We start from the raw sequence: 18,982 nt of genomic DNA, 5'->3' as shown, positions 1-18,982 counted from the left end.
CTCCTCTGTTTCCAAAGATTTATAAAGCTATTTGCTTGTGGGAAAACAGCCCACTTGCATTTGTGCTTTATTAAATACATGGAGATACATTTCTCCCTCAAGTTACAATGCAAATTACCTAGCACTACACAGAAAGCTAATCCAACAGGCTCCCAGGATGAATACAATTTTTGGCATCCCCTCATTTGGCCACTAGAGGTCGCATTAAACTGTTTATTTTTTATTCCCGTTTGCTCTGAGATCAGGGTATAAGCTAGCTCAGTCTTTAAACAGAAGGGCTATTAAGTTGTTAGTCAACCCTGTTTTAAAGGCTTAAAGTGAAACACCACCAAAAGAATCAAAATGGCTGTTTTTCAAAAAATATCAATGACAGCAACCAGGTGAGCTGTTAGACTTGAGTTACACCAACGTCGGAAATTCAGAATTAAGAGGGTTGCATAGATTCTGTGACTCATTCACCAATACTGGGCAATCACAAAATTTTAGAAGATAGAAAACACAGATAAAATGCAACTGATCAATTAAGTAAAATGTAGCTTGTTGATGGAAGGGTTAATTTTATTTTACGGGTCAATTTTAATGTAGGAGCTATTACTGAAAATTTAGTCAGTTAAAAGTTCAAAGCTGTCCAAATATAGCATGCTGAATATTACCTACCCTTGTGTCGTCTTGGAGTAAAGTCACCTATGGTTTGAGTATCAGTTCGTTCTAAAACAGGTTTAGCTCTTAATATTTTAGGACTTTGACCTAATTGATGAGAAAAGAAGACTCTTCGGTTATAATTTTTCTTCAGTACACTGGCTGTGCAGCATTGGACTTCAGCGTGGCCAGTTAGCAAGTGCAAGTGTTCACCAGCTGAGCAAAAGCAACAAACGTGCCTGTGGCTAATCCTCATCATGCCCATGCTTGTGGCTTAAAGCATTACTTACTACAAAAAGCTGTGTCATGCAAAAATCCTACAGGGTGGAGAAAAACCAGGCATGTGTGCAAAGTGTAGAACTAAGCAATCAGTAAGTTCCCTAACACCTTCGTCACAACCACCAACTACATGAGGCACCACTGGGTCACTGATTCACAGAGATCACCCGCGCTGATAATCCTATTCAAAAATGGAACTTCTTCCTTTTCAGATAACCACTGTCAAACAGACTTCAGAGGACAATGGGTATAAAGGTTCCATCCCATCTCAACTACGTGCATTAGTTTTATAGAATGGGCATTGCATTTCACCTCGGCCATCACACTTGCTTCACAGTGAATTTCTACCAAATTAGCCTTTTCATAAATTAAGCTTCCAGCGAAATTAAGCTTTCAGTCCCATGTGTTAATTCTGTTTCTCTTGCCCAAGATGCTTCCTGATATGCCATTTCCAGTATTTTGTTTTTATTTTAGATTTTCAACATCAGGAAATATTTTGATTTTCATAAATCAATACAGGATTAAAAAATCTATATTGCAAGCAAATAAGAGCCTACATTGCCATTCTCTGAACATCTTTACTTTTCTATATTGCACAAAGACATTGGAGTTGTGCCTTCTGAAAGCTGCACCTTTGAACCATCTTTCAAATGCCAAGTGAAGCAAATTATACTAGCTATACACAGTGGCCACTTCATTAGGTACATCTGCTCATTAATGCAAACATCTACTCAGCCAATCATGTGGCAGCAACTCAATGCATAAAAGCATGCAGACATGGTCAAAAAGTTTAGTTGTTGTTCAGAACAAACATCAGAATGGAGAAGAACTGTGAGCCAAGTGACTCTGACTGTCACTTCGTTGATTGTTGGAGCTAGACAGAGTAGTTTGAGTCTCTCACAAGCTGATAATCTTCTGGGATTTTCATGCAAAACTGTCTCTAGAGTTTATAGAGAATGGCGTGGAGAACAAAAACCAAAGTGAATAGCAGTTCTTTGGGCAAAAATGCCTTGTAAATGAGCAAGTCAGAGGAGAACGGGCAGACTGCTTCAAGCTGCAACTCGAATAACCACGCATTACAACAGTGGTGTACAGAACACACAATATATTGCACCTTGGTGGGCTGTAGCAGCGGAAGACCATGAACATGCACTCGGTGGCCACTTCATTAGCTACAGGAGGTACCTAATACAAGCTGCTACTGAGTGCATATTGAGCTAAAATTAGTTTCTTGCAAAACGTATGGCCACGTTGTGGAATCGTGAACTGCATGAAATGTAATGATGTCACGCTAAGGAACAGCTGGAGAACTGATTGAATTGTATCATTAACTCATTTTATAAAGTGCTTCCTGACCTGCGGAGTGTTAGTGTTTTAGTCTTACAGATTCTACGGATCTGCTCTACAGATGGATTTTAATTTGCATTTATATTACTCATTTATTGCATTCATGTTATTTATAACTATGGATAAAATTAAGATTGCACTAATGTCTGCATCACTTCAGTGGAGATCAGATTAATATTCCTTAATGGACAGAGCTGAGAAATTCAACAGCCACAGATAAAACTAAAGCTATGAGGTCCAGCTGCACCCAGTCATGAAAGGTGAACAACATAATAGGGAAAGGAACACTATTCCTCCACAAATATCCTCCATCCCTTTTTGCCCAGGAATGCTGAAGACCAGCTGCAGCATTTGCAATCACCGTTAGAAAAGTGTTGAATGAATGTTGCATTCAACCTGAAGTCTTCATTCACCATTAGAGAGGTCAGTTGCCAGTGAACTCATTTCACTCCAGACGCCATCAAGGCCAAGATGAACGGATATGGCAAAGGCTATGAGACCAGGTTACATCCCCAGCTCCAGCAGCAAGACGTGTGCACCGAACTTGCTCAAGTTGCTCCAGTGAAGTCAGAAACCAGACAATATGAAGGAATGGTCGAGTATGTTCTTTCCAGACAAAGAATGAGCTAATTCCAGAACTCAGCTTTAAACGACTTCCCATGGCACCAAAGTGGCATTTGACTTTATACAGCATCGGGGAGCTTGGGAAGCCAAAAGCACCATGGGAAAACATTCCACTTGGTTGGTCACTGTTGGAGGCCTGCCGTCCCAGCCACTGATGTTACTGTGGAATGTCTCAAGCCCAACAACTACCACTGAGGACACAGCTGAACTTCCTTCCTTTCTAAGGTCAGAAGTAACTATGATCATTGATGATTGCGTGAAGTTTGGTTCCACAAGGAAGTGAAGGAATCCATGTCTGCATACAAGACAGCGTTCATGTATAGGCTGATAAATGACAAGTAATATTCATGTAACACATATCTCAGGAAAACACCACCCACAACAACGATTTAATCAAAAATCCCATTTTACAACATACTCTTGCTGACACACCCAAACATCAATATTCTGAGGTCAGCACGGCCCAGAATCTCAAAGGGACAGTCACGTTAATACTTTCATAAATTTGTGTGTGGTAGGGGGAGGGGGGGAGGTGAGGTGAGGTGAGGGAGGGAACTCAATGAGATAGGCAGAGTTACACAATCACATTGCTCCCAAAGTTCCTATGACTGCACATCCGATATTACTGAGGAGGACAACAGCAGCAAGCAAATAAGAATATCTGAAGATTCGTCCTGAGGGAAGACATGCAATATATTTGCAAGTAATTCTTTGCTCCTTCATTGTCACAAGCTTCTACATCTTCAAACGTTCTAGTCAGTAATACTGTGAAAGTACCTTTGCTGGAAAGACTACAAAGGTTGAATAAAATTGCAGGGTAATTAGGGGTTGGCAACAAAGCTTAGCCTTGTCATTGATGTGTTCTTAAATAATAATAATAATGCTGGTGGGTGGTGTAGTGGTATCAGCACTGGACTTTGGGGCAAGTGGTCCCAGGTTCAAATCCAGCCAGCTCCTTACACGCTTGCCATCTATACTCAGGTGAACATTGAGCTAGCAGCTCTACTTCACAAAAAAACAGACAGATGCTAAAGAAATGGCAAGGTTGCCACCCAATGCACGGAGAGGAATAACGACAAATAATAAAGAAAGCTGATATTAATGGAACAAAATAAAAATCTATGCAGCCAATTATTTTCTTCCTTGCCATTCTAGGTCAAAACTTTAGTAAACTTGAGAAATGCCTGCGAACTGGTAGTCACCGTACATTGCAACCAGCTGTATGGTTGGGGGTGTTTGTCTGAACTTCACTAATGGCAATGTTAAGGAGCATTCTTAAGCTGGCCTGCCATCTTAGTTTGGGAATGCATATTGTACTTTTCACATTGCTAGTGATCTGTTGAACACAGAAACAGATTGAGAGAACTAATGATCGTGATGGCATTTCATTGCAACTGGTTCTTCTCACCCTGAAAGAGTAAGACACCTCATATCTCATGGTGATTATTTTTTAAATAAGTACTTCACCTTTTCTCATTGACAGTTTAATATCACGGTTAATTATCAGCACAAGAAATTCTGCAGTTGCTGGAAATCCAAAGCAACACATACAAAACACCAAAGGAACCCAGTAGGCCAGGCAGCATCTATGGGAATGAACCAACCGTCGATGCTGTGGGCCAAAACCCTTCTTCAGTCCTGAAGAAGGAGCTTGGCCTGAAACGTCAACAGTTCGTTCATTTCCTTGGGTGCTACCTGACCTGCATTCTTCCAGCATTTTGTGTGTGTTACTGTTAATAATTGTAAGATAATTTCAAGTCCTTTTAAAGTTCTACTCTACTAATCACTCTGGATTGTGTTCATCTCTTCATTACTTCTATTAACAGCACAACTGTTGTTTTAGATGCTGGGCACAGAAGATCAGTTTGGAGCCCAAGGCTTTTTCCCTTTCACAGAAATCAGTCAGACCTCTTCATCAGGAACCTGCAGCAGTGGAAGAATCAACTCACTGTTGTAATATCATTACATAATGGCTTTTGTTACCACAAATAAATGACTTTTGCTGTCAAAAGTCAAGACTGTACTTGTATGCCTACTTCATTGCCTGGTCAAAGTTGAAAATTTAAAATCAGATGGCAGGAAGCAAGCCAACTATTTATGCTGCAGTCACACAAGGTACATCTCTAAACTAGACTCGTAAACCATCAACCAGCCCATTAAAAACAAGAATAAATCAATCTTGAGGAAACATTCTACAAATGTTAGTTCACACATCTTTAGCAGATTGCAAACATCGTTCACTACATTTCCCAATGACACATCCCCACAATGAAATTACCTCATTCAGACACCAAGCTGAACTTATCATGCTGCAGGAAATTTGCCTATAAATGCTATTTATATCACTTGGAACCTCTATTGCATGAAGTAACAATCATTACAAATGCTCACCATTGCTCAACACAATAGCAAAACAATTTATTCCCGAGGAAAATGAGTCATTAGAAGAATGTGATTCACTAATTTTTGCTAAAAGATTGTGAAGATAGTTTCTGATCTTACCCATCTAGATAACAAACACTATCTAGGAACTGGTGCCCAAATTATAGTATCTGATACAATATGAACTGATGTTTCAAGAACGCAATCATCATCTATTTGAGGCTGCCGATGTCCCAAAATCATTTGCATAGCATTTTAAAGAAAAATACTAAACAAGGTGTGTGGTATTTCACAGAAACACAGAAAACATACAGCACGATACAAGCCCTTCGGCCCACAAAGCTGTGCTGGACATGTCCCTACCTTAGAACTACCTAGGCTTTACCCATAGCCCTCTATTTTTCTAAGTTCCATGTATCCATCCAGGAATCTCTTAAAAGACCCTATCGTTACCACCTCCACCACCGCAGCTGCCGGCAGCGTAGCAGCTTTAAGTGTCCTAAAGACTCGGACTCCAAGATCCCTCAGATCCTCCACGCTGCCAAGAGTCTTACCATTAATACTATATTCTGCCATCATATTTGACCTACCAAAATGAACCACCTCACACTTATCTGGATTGAACTCCATCTGCCACTTCTCAGCCCAGTTTTGCATCCTATCAATGTCCCGTTTTAACCTCTGACAGCCCTCCACACTATCCACAGCACACCCAACCTTTGTGCCATCAGCAAATTTACTAACCCATCCCTCCACTTCCTCATCCAGGTCATTTATAAAAATCACGAAGAGTAAGGGTTCTAGAACAGATCCCTGAGGTAGACCACTGGTCACTGACCTCCATGCAGAATATGACCCATCTATAACAACTCTTTGCCTTCTGTGGGCAAGCCAGTTCTGGATCCACAAAGCAATGTCCCCTTGGGTCCCATGCCTCCTTACTTTCTCAATAAGCCTTGCATGGGGTACCTTATCAAATGCCTTGCTGAAATCCATATAACACGACATTCTCTGCTCTTCCTTCATCAATGTGTTTAGTCACATCCTCAAAAAATTCAATCAGGCTCATAAGGCACGACCTGCCTTTGACAAAGCCATTCTGACTATTCCTAATCATATTATGCCTCTCCAAATGTTCATAAATCCTGCCTCTCAGGATCTTCTCCATCAACTTACCAGCCACTGAATTAAGACTCACTGGTCTATAATTTCCTTGGCTATCTCTACTCCCTTTCTTGAATAAAGGAACAACATCCTCAACCCTCCAATCCTCTGGAACCTCTCCCATCCTCATTGATAATGCAAAGATCATTGCCAGAGGCTCAGCAATCTCCTCACTCGCTTCCCACAGTACCCTGGGGTACATCTCATCCGGTCCTGGTGACTTATCCAAATTGATGCTTTCCAAAAGCTCCAGCACATCCTCTTTCTTAATACCTACATTCTCAAGCTTTTCAGTCCACTGTAAGTCATACCTACAATCACCAAGATCCAAGATAGTGAATAATGAAGCAAAGTATTCATTACGTACCTCCGCTATTTCCACCGGTTCCATACATACTTCTCCATTGTCACACTTGATTGGTCCTATTCTCTAACGTCTTATCCTCTTGCTCTTCACATATTTGGGGTTTTCCTTAATCCTGTCTGCCAAGGCCTTCTCACGGCACTTTCTGGCTCTCCTAATTTTATTCTTAAGCTCCTTCCTGTAAGCCTTATAATCTTCTAGATTCATATCATTACCTAGTTTTTTTGAACCTTTTGTAAGCTTTTCTTCTTGACTAGATGTACAACAGCCTTTGTACACCAAGGTTCCTGTACCCTACCATCCTTTCCCTGTCTCATTGGAACATACCTACTCAGAACCCCACGCAAATATTCCTTGAACATTTGCCACGTTTCTTCAGTACGTTTCCCTGAGAACATCTGTTTCCAATTTATGCTTTCAAGTTCCTGCCTGATAGCCTCATAGTTCCCCTTACTCCAATTAAACATTTCCCTAACTTGTCTGTTCCTATCCCTCTCCAATGCTATTGTAAACAAGATAGAATTGTGATCACTATCTCCAAAATGCTCTCCCACTGGGAGACCTGACACCTGACCAGGTCTATTTCTCAATACTAGATCACGCACAGCCTCCCCTCTTGTAGGCTTATCTACATACTGTGTCAAGAAACCTTCCTGAACATACCTCACAAACTCTACCCCATCTAAACCCCTCACTTTAGCGAGATGCCAATCAATATTAGGGAAATTAAAATCTCCCCCACAACAACCCTGTTATTATTACTCCTTTCAAGAACCTGTCTCCCTATCTGCTCCTTGATGCCCCTGTTACTATTGGGTGGTCTATAAACAACACTCAGTAGAGTTACTGACCCCTTCCTATTCCTAACTTCCACCCACAGAGACTCCGTAGACAACCCCTCCATCACTTCCTCCTTTTCTGCAGCCATTACACTATCTCTGATCAATAGTGCCACACCCCCACCTCTTTTGCCTCCCTCCCTGTCCTTTCTGAAACATCTAAAGCCTGGCATTTGAAGTAGCCATTCCTGCCCCTGCACCATCCAAGTCTCTGTAATGGCCACAACATCGTAGCTCCAACTGCTGATCCACGCTCTAAGCTCATCTGCTTTATTCATGACTCTCCTCGCATTAAAATAGACACATCTCAAACCACCAGACTGAGCACGTCCCTTCTCTATCACCTGCCTATCCTTCCCTCTCCAGACTGTTACCCACTTCTCTGTCTCCTGTGGTCCCGGGATGACTACCTGCCTATAGCTCCTCTCTATCGCTCCTCACTCTCTCAGACCAGACGAAGGTCATCGAGGTGCAGCTCCAGTTCCCTAACGTGGTCTCGAAGGAGTTGCAGCTCGACACATCTGGTGCAGATGGGGTCGTCTGGGAGTCTCTAGGACTTCCAACATCTAACACCGAGCACAGAAAACCGGCCTCACACACATACTCGCTGTCTTTATTTTAAACAGATAACCTACCTGACCTCAACCCTTTATCACTGAAGCCCCGTTGAGCCAAAGCCTTCCTACTCTGTCTCCCACATCCACACCTCTGACGCCCGCTCTGTAAATCTGTCTTGCTTTTAAACTCTTCCCGCTGTTCTCACTGGCTGACCTCCACGTGTATGCATAGTCGTGCCCTGTTCAAACTGCCGAAGAAATAACAGATATTTTCTCCCACTATGTCTTCTCAAGGAAAATTTATACAATTGTGAAGTTCTCAAAGTTTCACTTCCTTTTCTTCCTTCTCCTTTGTATGGAGATGAGTTTGTCAGCCCACTGTCAAAACAACACCAATTTCCAAAGCAGTATTTCTGAACTCTAATCCAGTTGAACAATATCTTTAAATCACTAAGGGCAATTACATCAATAATGCAATCTGACAGGTTTCAAGCCATGTAAAAGTGCTAGTTTCCTTTATATCAAATAAAGATCAGGGATCAACACTCAAAGTACATAATGAAGCAAAACAATTCTATTTAGAAATGCCTTATGAAAGTTCACCTGATGTTGGAAATATCAGGGAAACAAATCCTGAAATAGCTTAAAGTTATCCTTAAAATGACTTTGGGGTATACTGACAATGAGATAAGCTCAGCTGTGCATTGAAGCTATATTTTCAGACCATGACCAAGAAACTGGGTTGGAATCTTCAAATTCTATTGGTGTGAATCATCTCTCCAACAATGGTGGTAAGGAATGGCTCTATTTTCAGCATTCTAAGTAAGAGTTGAGATCAAATTTCACTTGAGATTCAAGTACAAAAAGCTAGGCTGAAGTTCTAAAATCTTGCTAAAAATACCACTCCCAAGGTAATTCGGATGTGCCTTTAACAGAGGTTCTGCCTGCTTTCTCAGGTAGATGAACATATTCCTAAGAAGCTATTTTGAAGAGTAGGGGAGTAAACAGCACTCCGGACCAAATATATTCCTTAAAAGTCAGTGGAACTGAAATTCTTATTAACCTATTTCTGCCCTCGGGAGCTTCCTGTGTGCAAGTATCTTGCTGTCTGAAGTAAAGCAGCCTCTTTCAAATGTATCTCCGAGCTCTCCAAGATGACCCAATACTTGAAAGACCTTATATAAATGCAAGTCCTTCTTCCCTGTAATGACCAGCATTGTGTCATCTCAACACCAGGTACTATATGTGTTGTTAAGACCTGGAACATTGATTGCATGGAAGCAAAGGACTAGTGGGTTGTGAGAAAACTACTCAGGTCTTATTCTTCAAAGTCTGACGTGCATATTGTTGTCACTGGGATCTTAATAAAAGGCAAGCCAGTAATCTTGATACTATGTCCACTTATGAAAAAGCCTAGTAGTATAATTATATGATTTATCTTTCCAATCACAATGTGTGTTCCAAGAGCATTTTAAGCTGTCTACAAAGATCGTGATCAGGAACTGAGTTCAGACTTGTGGTACTGAACTGTTATGAAGGGAAAGATCAATTTCTTCCCTACCCTGCTGTGAACAGCAAAGACACTTAAACGAACCTAGTGACAACAGTAACACAGAAAACTTTGATTCTCTTCTTTAACAAAAAGGTGAAAAGATATTTTGATACCTTGATGTAAATTTTGTTACAGTTAACCCTATGGCAAGTGCAAATTGGTGCTTAAGTATGAACGTAGCTAGCAGCATCCTCCACCAGCAGCTCTATCTACACAATAAAAGCATTTGGCCAGGCGTGTGTACTCAGTGCCCAGGTACGAGAGCGTACCAAATTCATATTAAAATAAAACAAGCAAGCATCAGGTATAATAACCTTCTAAACACAAACATAACACTTTAGCATCTCATTTTAAAACTGTTGTTGATGCAACTAGTTCATTAATCAAACAGAAATTAAGGTGAATTAGTGCAATAAACATGATACCATGCTCAAATCCTCCAAGTTGCCCAGGCTAATTTTGCATGGGCAGCAACCTGAGCATCATATATGCCTGAATTTCAGTATTTCAAAACCACTGATGAAAATAAATCCCTGAAAATCAAAAACATCAGTAAATAAACATAAACATCTGAGAGCATATTGTGAAGGGAAACTGCTACACAAATTGATGGTTATCAAGCACAAAAGGCAGGTGGCTTTGTAACAGAAAAGATATCTACATCATGATTTTCTAGGTAGTTCAGCCAGGCTACCATCACGCACAAATGCAGTGGTGATTACAGATACCATTTTACTAATGATAGCTTATTTTCATTTATATTAAATTTCAAACTGATACCCAAATTGTTTACTATTGAACCTAGTTCTAATATTGATTATAAAGTGTATGAAAATGTTTTGAATCTCATTTCTATCATAAGCAATTGTTAGCCATTTTAATTCATTTAAAATTTCCTTCCCAAAGTGCGCTGTAAAACTAAAGTTTCAAATTCTATCACCTTATAAGTTTTCAATAAGAGAATCAAAAATGTCAAAATTTGAAGTTGTGGGAATTTACATTTTATTGTGATCTATCAAAGAATATTGTACACTAAAAGTTAATGATTGTTAGGTGTATTTTTAAAATAGTTGGGTTTAAACAAGAATAAGCAAACTGAATCAAATCAAAGCAGCTGATCTAATCTTACCTTTCCTGTCAGGTTTAAGATTTCTGTCCACTGGTGGTGGTTGACAGTCAGCGTTAGGCACCGGTCTCCTGGGAGGTGTTTTGGGGCTTACCCTGAAACCCATGTGTGCCGGAGGTGGGACCTGCATCCCCAATGCTGGGAAATCAAAAGTACTAGGCGTCATGGCAACATAATTAGTGTCCTGGACTGGCTCTGTGTGGCTAGCTGATTGCAGGCGTGGTGGGGAACTAGCATCCATGGGCACATAGTTCTGGTCAGCCTCTTCATTCCCCAAACTTGCTAGTGGCATCATACCCTTCTTTTGCTTAAAATAGAAAAAAAAAGTTTATCCATTTTAGAAGATCATTTAAAGCAGAACAATATTCACCTTAGTATCACTATGTCTTAGTTGTAGGTAATCGTAACGTCTGAATCAGAAAGCATTCTCAAGCTCCCAGTGTAGGCCTTGTGTAATAGTGAGGACGTTCTGTGTTGTCAGATCGATGGGGGTTTAAAAGAACCCACTGCACGATTTGAAGTCAAACAGAGTCATACCCTGACCAAAATAGCTGTTCTTTGAAACGCATTATCAAAACGTATTAGGCAGTCATTTACACGGGGCATCTGCTGCCATCATCCATCTGGATTGTGTAAGTCGGAGGTCTGCCAGAAAATCCTCAACAAGTTTCCTCCCTTCCTTACACAACATACGCTGCAGCCACGTTAAGCAATGGATGCTTAGTCTGTATCGTGTCCGTTCAAGGCCCCAAACTTCCTTTGGAAAGTCGACTGATAGTCTGACTGAATGACAACCAGTGGGTCATGAGAAATTGAAATTTACCCCAATTAAAAATAAACACATGCATCATCACACAGCCCTTGTGCTTTCTTGTGAATAATCAATGTTCAGATTATAATGAAATGGCAATCAAATTTAGCAAAACATTCTGTGTGCAGTTCTATCTTACAGACAGGATGGCATGCCCAGAATTGAGAGTCCAACCCTTACTTCTAGCCGAAGTGGGTAGCTTACTGGATTGCTTCCGGGGAAGCTAATGGGCAATATTGAATCTGGAGTCACTACAGCTACACTGGGCATGTGAGCTAGACGGGGCTCTACATTAAAATAGTAGTTTCATGCTTATGATTACAGAGATGTTAGTCTCGGGAGGCCCTTCCAGGAACTGAGTCTGTCACTGGACAGTTAGGTACAGAGCAGTGGTTTCACCAGCTGCACCACAGTGGGTGCTGAGAACTCGCTGCTATCGCCTGCCCTCCCCTCCTTGTGTATTCCCAGGTGTTACCAAGTCTCCGGGCTGGGGAGAGCTTCACAGTGATACACAGGAAGGTGATGAGAGGGGCTGTAGGATCCATGGAGAAAATGCTGCTGATCCCCAAGAATGGACTGCACTCACAATACCAGCCAAAAGCAGAGCGACAGACAGCCTCTCCACACCGAGCCAGGAGCAACCCACTGCCAGGGGTAGAGTTTGAAACCAGAAGACAGCTTTCTGGGCCAGAATTATTGCACCAAGATCACTAATCTGTACCCTGCCAGCCAGTGATAAGTAACAACATACCATCTATTTGCTTCAGACCAAGCTATTTAATTTAATTAATTAATTTTATAACTTCAATGACTGCTGTGATTGGGTATCTGCACGACAAGACATGTCAATGGTCTATATCATGGAATGCTAGTACAGGAACTTGTTTCATACAGGTTTCGTTACTGGGCATCTCTGGTTCAAATACTTCATGGGACATTCGTCCTTTGCTTAGAAAACCTGAAGCATTATAAACCACAGAATGGTGATATTTCGTAGTTACCTTAACTATACCACAATGACATGCAGTGGCCTCACCCACCCCGACAATGTATGCTGCAGTGTGTGTGAAAACAAAATTACCACTCTAGCAAGAAGTTAGATTATAAACAGAGTATATGAAATACAGCCTTAAATTTCTTACACAAAAGATAAAATATACTTACTAGGTAACTACTAAAGCCTTCCCCAAGATCGACTGAATTTGAAAACTTTCGGGGAATATCGTAGCTATCTTGAGGGCCACAGTCTGCAAAAGAGGTTTAGGAAGTGAAGTGGTAACGTCCTCTTTCAGGTGAGAAACTAGAACTTCAACAACAGAGTGCGTACTATTTACTGTTTCACTATAGGGGGAAGAAAAAACAACTATTTAAAAAGGATTACAAACTGTTAATGTAATGCCATCACAGTGCCAGCAATTCAGGTTCAAATCTGCCACTGTCTGTAAGGAGTTTGCACGCTCTCCTTGTGACCGCATGGGTTTCCTCTGGGTGCTCTGGTTTCCTCCCACATTCCCAAGAGCACAGGTTCGTAAGTCACAAAGGTATAAATGGCTGGCATGAGCTCGTTGGGCCCGTTACTGTGCTGCGTCTCTATATTAAATAAGTAAATAATAGTTTGAAGTACAAGTTAAATAGCAGATCCCCTAGCACGGAGGTTGGTTGTGCCGTGGGTAGTGTAGAAGGTTATAATGGATCACTGACAGGATGCAGAGCTGGGCTGAGAAGTGGCAGATGGAGAAGTGTGAAGTGATATACCTTGAAAGGTTGGAATTTAAAACAGAGTACAAAGTTAATGGCAGAATTTTTAGCAGCGCAGAGGAACAGAGGGATCTTAGGGTCTACGTCTACAGATTCCTCACAGTTACCATGTCGGTTGATTGAGTGGTTAAGAAGCTGTATCGTGTGTTGGCCTTCATGGTGGTCAAGAGCTGTGAGGTAATGTTGCAGCTGTAAAAAAACTCCGGTGACACCACATGCACAGTTTTGTGTTCACTTCTGGTCACCTCATCATAGGAAGGATGTGGAAGCTGTAGAGAGGATGCAGAGGAGATTTACCAGGATGTTGCCTGGATTAGAGAGCATGTCTCATGATAGAAGGTTGAGCTTGGGCTTTTCTCTCTGGAGTGGAGGATGAGAGGTGACTTTATAGAGGAGTACAAGATGACAAGAGGCACAGATCAAGTGGACAGCCTATGCCTTTTACCAGGGCTGTAGTGGCTAATACGAGAGGGCATAATTTTACAGAGGACAGGGAGGAGGTCTGGCCTCTGCACATGTAGTACGCAGGCCGACTGCTGCGTGGACACCCCCCGGTGCTCGTGAATCAGATCCCTAGCTATGGGTAAACAGTCCCACTGCCTTGTGGAGCCCCGGGAGAGACAAAGACTACAGGAGTAAATCCAGACAGCAAATCCGGAGTGGAGCTCCTAAGGTGACTGGATACTACTGCACGTCCTTCCGGCAGCTCCTGCAGTGAAGCTTCATAAGCTTTTCTTTGGCCTACACTGGCGAGGCTGAGAGGGGGATCTTGACGACTGGGCATCTCAGGATCTCCGTACCTTCCGCCCAGGCTTGTGATGATGATCATTACCCACTGTCCTTCGAGACAGACGTATGCCAACCAATTTTAAGGTAACTGGAGTGAAGTACAGGAAAGATATCAGAGGTGGCTTTCTTTTAGAAACACAGACTGATAAGTGTGTGGAATGCGCTGCAGAGGGTAGAGGTAGATACATTAGGGACATTTAAGAGACTCTTAGATAGGCATATAGATGAAAGAAAAATGGATGGCTTTGTGGGAGTGAAGGGTTAGATTAATGTTGGAGTAGATTAAAAGGTTGGCACAACATCATAGGCTGAATTGCCTGCATTATGCTGTACTATTCTATGTTTCAACCTGTAAAATAAAATGGTAATGAAGATCATTTCCACAAAAATAATATTTTCTACATTAGCCACAGATTAACTGCACACAGACTCATAATGTCAGAGATCACTGCATACATAAATTTGGCTATTTTTCAAATGTTGCTGATTACCAAAGGTTTACACTGATGTAGGTTGATGTTCTGAGCTAATTTAAATGATAGCAAGATCATGCAGAAACTGATGACTACAAATGTGAAACAAATAAATAACTGTTCACAGCTACCCAGCGTTGGAGCTCTACCTCAGTCACACCTTCACTTATTAAGCACCTGTTTTTATCAGGCGCTACAGGTACATCCTGACAATACTAGTCTTCTTTCCCCAAACAGAAAGCAGAACTTGAATGCTGACCTACACATTTATTTAAATTAGAGACAGCAGTCACCATTCATTCAGAAATGAAATTACTAGCGGCAACAATGAATCAGGACATCTGTGCGATTCGAGCAGCAAATGACTCAGCTGGTTATACCTCTCCAAAACTCAGTCTTGCCCAGAGCTCTTGGGCATGCACCCTATACTACCCTTACACTAGCAGCAAGATGGTGCTTGCTCTCCACTGAAGCAGACAGCACAATCTTGCGTAATTCTTGAAAACAAAATTAGCTGGGGCCAAATTTATCAAAGAAACACCGCGAGGAATTTAAAACATTTTTGTAATGTACCTTCAAGTCTGCTAATCGAACTATTAACATGCTAATCTGAAAGGTATTTGAGTTTACAGGTTCCCAGATGCATCTGAATAGTAAAGTTCCTCGTCATATTCCAGAGTCATTTCCCCAGACTTGCAGAAACTTGTACGAACTTCCTACCTATTAACTTTATTCCTTATTCTTTCGTCACTTCACATTTCAGACATTCTTTCCTCAAAACCGTCTTTCTTCTCCTCCACAACTGAAAGCATTAGCCAAGCAAAATCTTTCAAAATGGCTACTTATTAATCGATACACCTCAGGAGAGAAGGCTGTTAGATTACTTAACCATGAAGGTTAAGTAATGAATGGAATAACATCAAGTTCAATCTTGAACATACTTAATATACATCTATATTTTCTTGGCAGATCACTGCATATTGATCTGGGCAAAAGACTCACTTTTCCTTTCACTAACCTCAAACCAGCAGGGCTAACTGGAATAACCTACCAACAAATACAGCCAGGACTGAATATCTCAGATCAATCAGATGAATGATCTACTGGGGCCTGATTCAACAGAGGAAGAATGGCCATTTACGTAATTCACAGAACCGACCTTTTCTCAGCCAGTGACCTTCCACAGTGCCAATGGTATTGCTTCGAAGAGTTTTGCCAGACGTGGGAACACTGTAATTGGTATCAGCCTCCGAGGATGATCGAGGTACACAGTAGGTGTCCACCGGGGAGCGGTCATGAGATACAGAAGGTTTTGGTGGACGAGGTGGAGGAACGTCTGGTATAGGTTCCAACTTTGAGCAGCTCTGACTCAGGGTCCCCTCAGCTGGCAGTCGTGGAATCTGATATGAGCCCCCAGGAGTTGGAGGAATGTCGTAACAAACAGACATCTGCTTCATCTGATTCTCTACACCAGATATCCGTGAAGGAGTATTAAATACGTACAAATCACTGTCACTATCAGCAGTAGACAGTGAACAAGTTCCAGTAATCATGTCTGGAGAGTAACTCCTTGGCAGGTTGTAAAGACTTGAATCTGTAGACTTTGACGTGATTCTGGGTGGGGGAGAATCATAAAAACTTGGTTGTGAGAAGAAGCCATTCATTGCCTGTTTAGGTGCGGGAGGCGCTGGGGGTTTGTGTGTAGGTACATTGTCATTGCAATCAGTTTCTGATGATGTGCACTTGGTCGACGAATCTGTATGTAACCTAGAAAACAGATCAGAACAAAATTCAGTAACAGTTTGCCCACACCTGTGCCTTTGGGAAGATGCCATCGGTGAGCAGTACAAATCAACAGCTCATCATTAGTGGAAACCAGTTTCAGGCAGGCAACTTAGCAACCCCAACTCTTCTTGGAGACAGAGTCACAGCCTTTGGATTCGAACTCACAGCTGGACTTCAACAATTAGTTCAGATCATGACAAGAGAATGATGCTGGAGGCCAGGCTTTCTGTGGCCAGAGCTGAGCTCATCTACTGATTTAATCAACCACTAAAGAAAAGGTGGGGCTGCTGCAAGTGCCCTGAATAATCACTTCACCGAGCCGAGCACACCAAAGAAAGTAAATTTGTGGAAAAGTAGACATGCAGGTAGGAAATTTTACATTTTGACTTCTAAGGAATTTACAACCTGGGGAAAACCAGATAGGCACTCTAACCTTCAAAACCTCAGCTTATCTAAAACTCTACTACTTCTCCCTATCTGTTCTCAACCATTACCCCAATCTTTGCCAATCTATATTCAATCATGTCTCAAATTTAAAGTTCTCATTCAGGTGCTAAAGGCCCATTGGTTTAACTTCCCCATCTCCTTCACTACGATGATTATCTGATCTCTCAGACTCTGACCTCCTTTGCACCATGTCAGGGGCGTCTTTGACCCTGAATTCAAGCTTACCTTCCTTTAAATATTCACCCTATCTTGCTTCTTTAACACCAACTTTAAACTTGTTTAAGCAAGGCTCTGATCAGTTTTAATCTGTGATTTTAGTTTGATCATCAGTTTTCCTCTTTTCTTGATTAAATGTACTAAAACAGACATAGTTGCCAAGTGCTTTAAGTTTACAAACTCTTCAGACAATGCACCATTTTACTTTTCTGTATTTTCTTGTGCTTTCAAAAGAGGCAAAAATATAAAATTTAGCACTCCAAGAATTCCATTTTACATGATCTTTCTCTCCAGAACAAAGCTTTAAAGCTGCTCTATTTCACAAGGAGTAGCAAGTAAGCAGCACTGGAAAGAGAAATTTAATTATAGAGATAAATCGATAATAAATTCAACACAACAGATATACCAACTTAATTTGAAATTAAGTCAATAAAAACATGAAATAAGACTCTGGGAAGATTTACACTGGAACTGTCTATGTTGGAGCTAGTATTCAATGGAGATTTACAATTTTTAAAATTGCTTAGCATTTTTAGAGCAAATATGATTTAAAAATCCATTATGGGAGGAAATTGAGAAGTTAAAGTGGTCACTATGAATAAAAAGGAGTTAGTTTCTTTCTGCTACTTTATCTTAAATTGAGAACTATATCTTGTAAGGACTAGTCAGAAATTATTGCACCTTTTTGGAGAAAATGTTTTAAACATTTAAAGCAGAGAAGGATGCAGGGATAAGTTTTGGAGCAAACAGCAAATAAGCTCTACTTCATATAATCTGGTACTGTGTAGAGCACAAAACTTCTTCTCAATCAAGGTTTCAAAGTTGTGGAATGCTCTGCATAACTCCATAACATTCTGCGTGTTTTTATAGTAAAGGCAACGCTAACAAAAATTAAACTTCTCATCTACTTTGATGATAAACACATTATCTCAGTGTAAATGCTACTCCAACAACAGTAACTTCCTATAGAATATAAGTCTTAGAAAGAGCTGCTAGGGTGTTAAAATAAAACACACTACTGGTTAAATCCAATTACACTGGACAATGTTACAGTCTGCGGCCACAATCAACCATCTGCTGGACTTACTAAGCACGTTGAGCAGATGGAGAAAATGAATTGTTGATATTTTGGGTCAAAAGCCTGCATCAGAACTTGCATTCCACCCCCCCTCCCCCCCCCCGCCAAGTGCCGCTTGACCTGATGAGTTCCTCCAGCAGATTGTTTCCTATGCGCTTCTAGTGTCTGCAGTCGTGTCAACTGCTACTATCACCTACACTTCAGATTTCCCACACTGTCGCAAAACAAATTTTGCTTCAGTCCAATCAACCGCTGCACTGTAAGATTACCTGAAACTCAGGAATTAGAATATGCAGCTCCATTTTATGATTGAAAATGTAACCAGATAATCATAATATTACTACCAATATAAGTTATATAGCTTCAGAAATAAAAAACAAGGCTCTTTTGCACATTTTCCCCCCAATAAACTTCAATTAGTTCTTCAAGTTGAACACCATGGCTAACGGAATCATTAGTTCGGATACATTCATCTCACTACAACACATTCTTAAAGCAATAATGCAGAGCATCTGAACCCAAGGAGATTATTCCAGTGTACACAAGAAGTCAATACCTTCTTGCATTGGTTTTTATACTTTGCTATAAGTAATTCTTGAGAAGTAATTCTTTTTGTTTGGTAATTAAAACATGTCAAATCAGTCATGAAGAATTAAAAGGTGTTAATCTTGTAACACGATAGTCTCCTGGGCCTTCACAGCTCTACTTTCACAAGTTCAACAGTAGTCATTTAAGGTCATATAATTAAAATT

General features: G+C 41.0%; 1 protein-coding gene across 12 annotated transcripts in view; it reads right to left on the bottom strand.

Moving 5' to 3' along the window:
- Positions 1-18,982, bottom strand: part of gab1 (GRB2-associated binding protein 1) — a 204,082-nt gene that overhangs the window by 14,717 nt on the left and 170,383 nt on the right. For 9 of the 12 annotated variants that reach the window (XM_073042776.1, XM_073042773.1, XM_073042774.1 and 6 more), the window contains 4 exons: positions 15,864-16,471; positions 12,849-12,931; positions 10,877-11,180; positions 658-747 (listed from right to left, as the gene is read on the bottom strand). In XM_073042776.1, coding sequence (XP_072898877.1) covers positions 658-747; positions 10,877-11,180; positions 12,849-12,931; positions 15,864-16,471 — 1,085 coding nt within the window. The remainder of the gene's footprint in view (positions 1-657; positions 748-10,876; positions 11,181-12,848; positions 12,932-15,863; positions 16,472-18,982) is intronic. The other 3 variants (XM_073042779.1, XM_073042780.1, XM_073042781.1) reach the window with 1 other exon arrangement.

The sequence above is a fragment of the Hemitrygon akajei genome, chromosome 4 (genome assembly GCF_048418815.1).
Source record: "Hemitrygon akajei chromosome 4, sHemAka1.3, whole genome shotgun sequence".
In the NCBI taxonomy this organism is placed as follows: Eukaryota; Metazoa; Chordata; class Chondrichthyes; order Myliobatiformes; family Dasyatidae; genus Hemitrygon; species Hemitrygon akajei.
The sequence above is the reverse complement of the archived record's forward strand: the minus strand, read 5'-3'. Positions and strand labels throughout refer to the sequence as shown.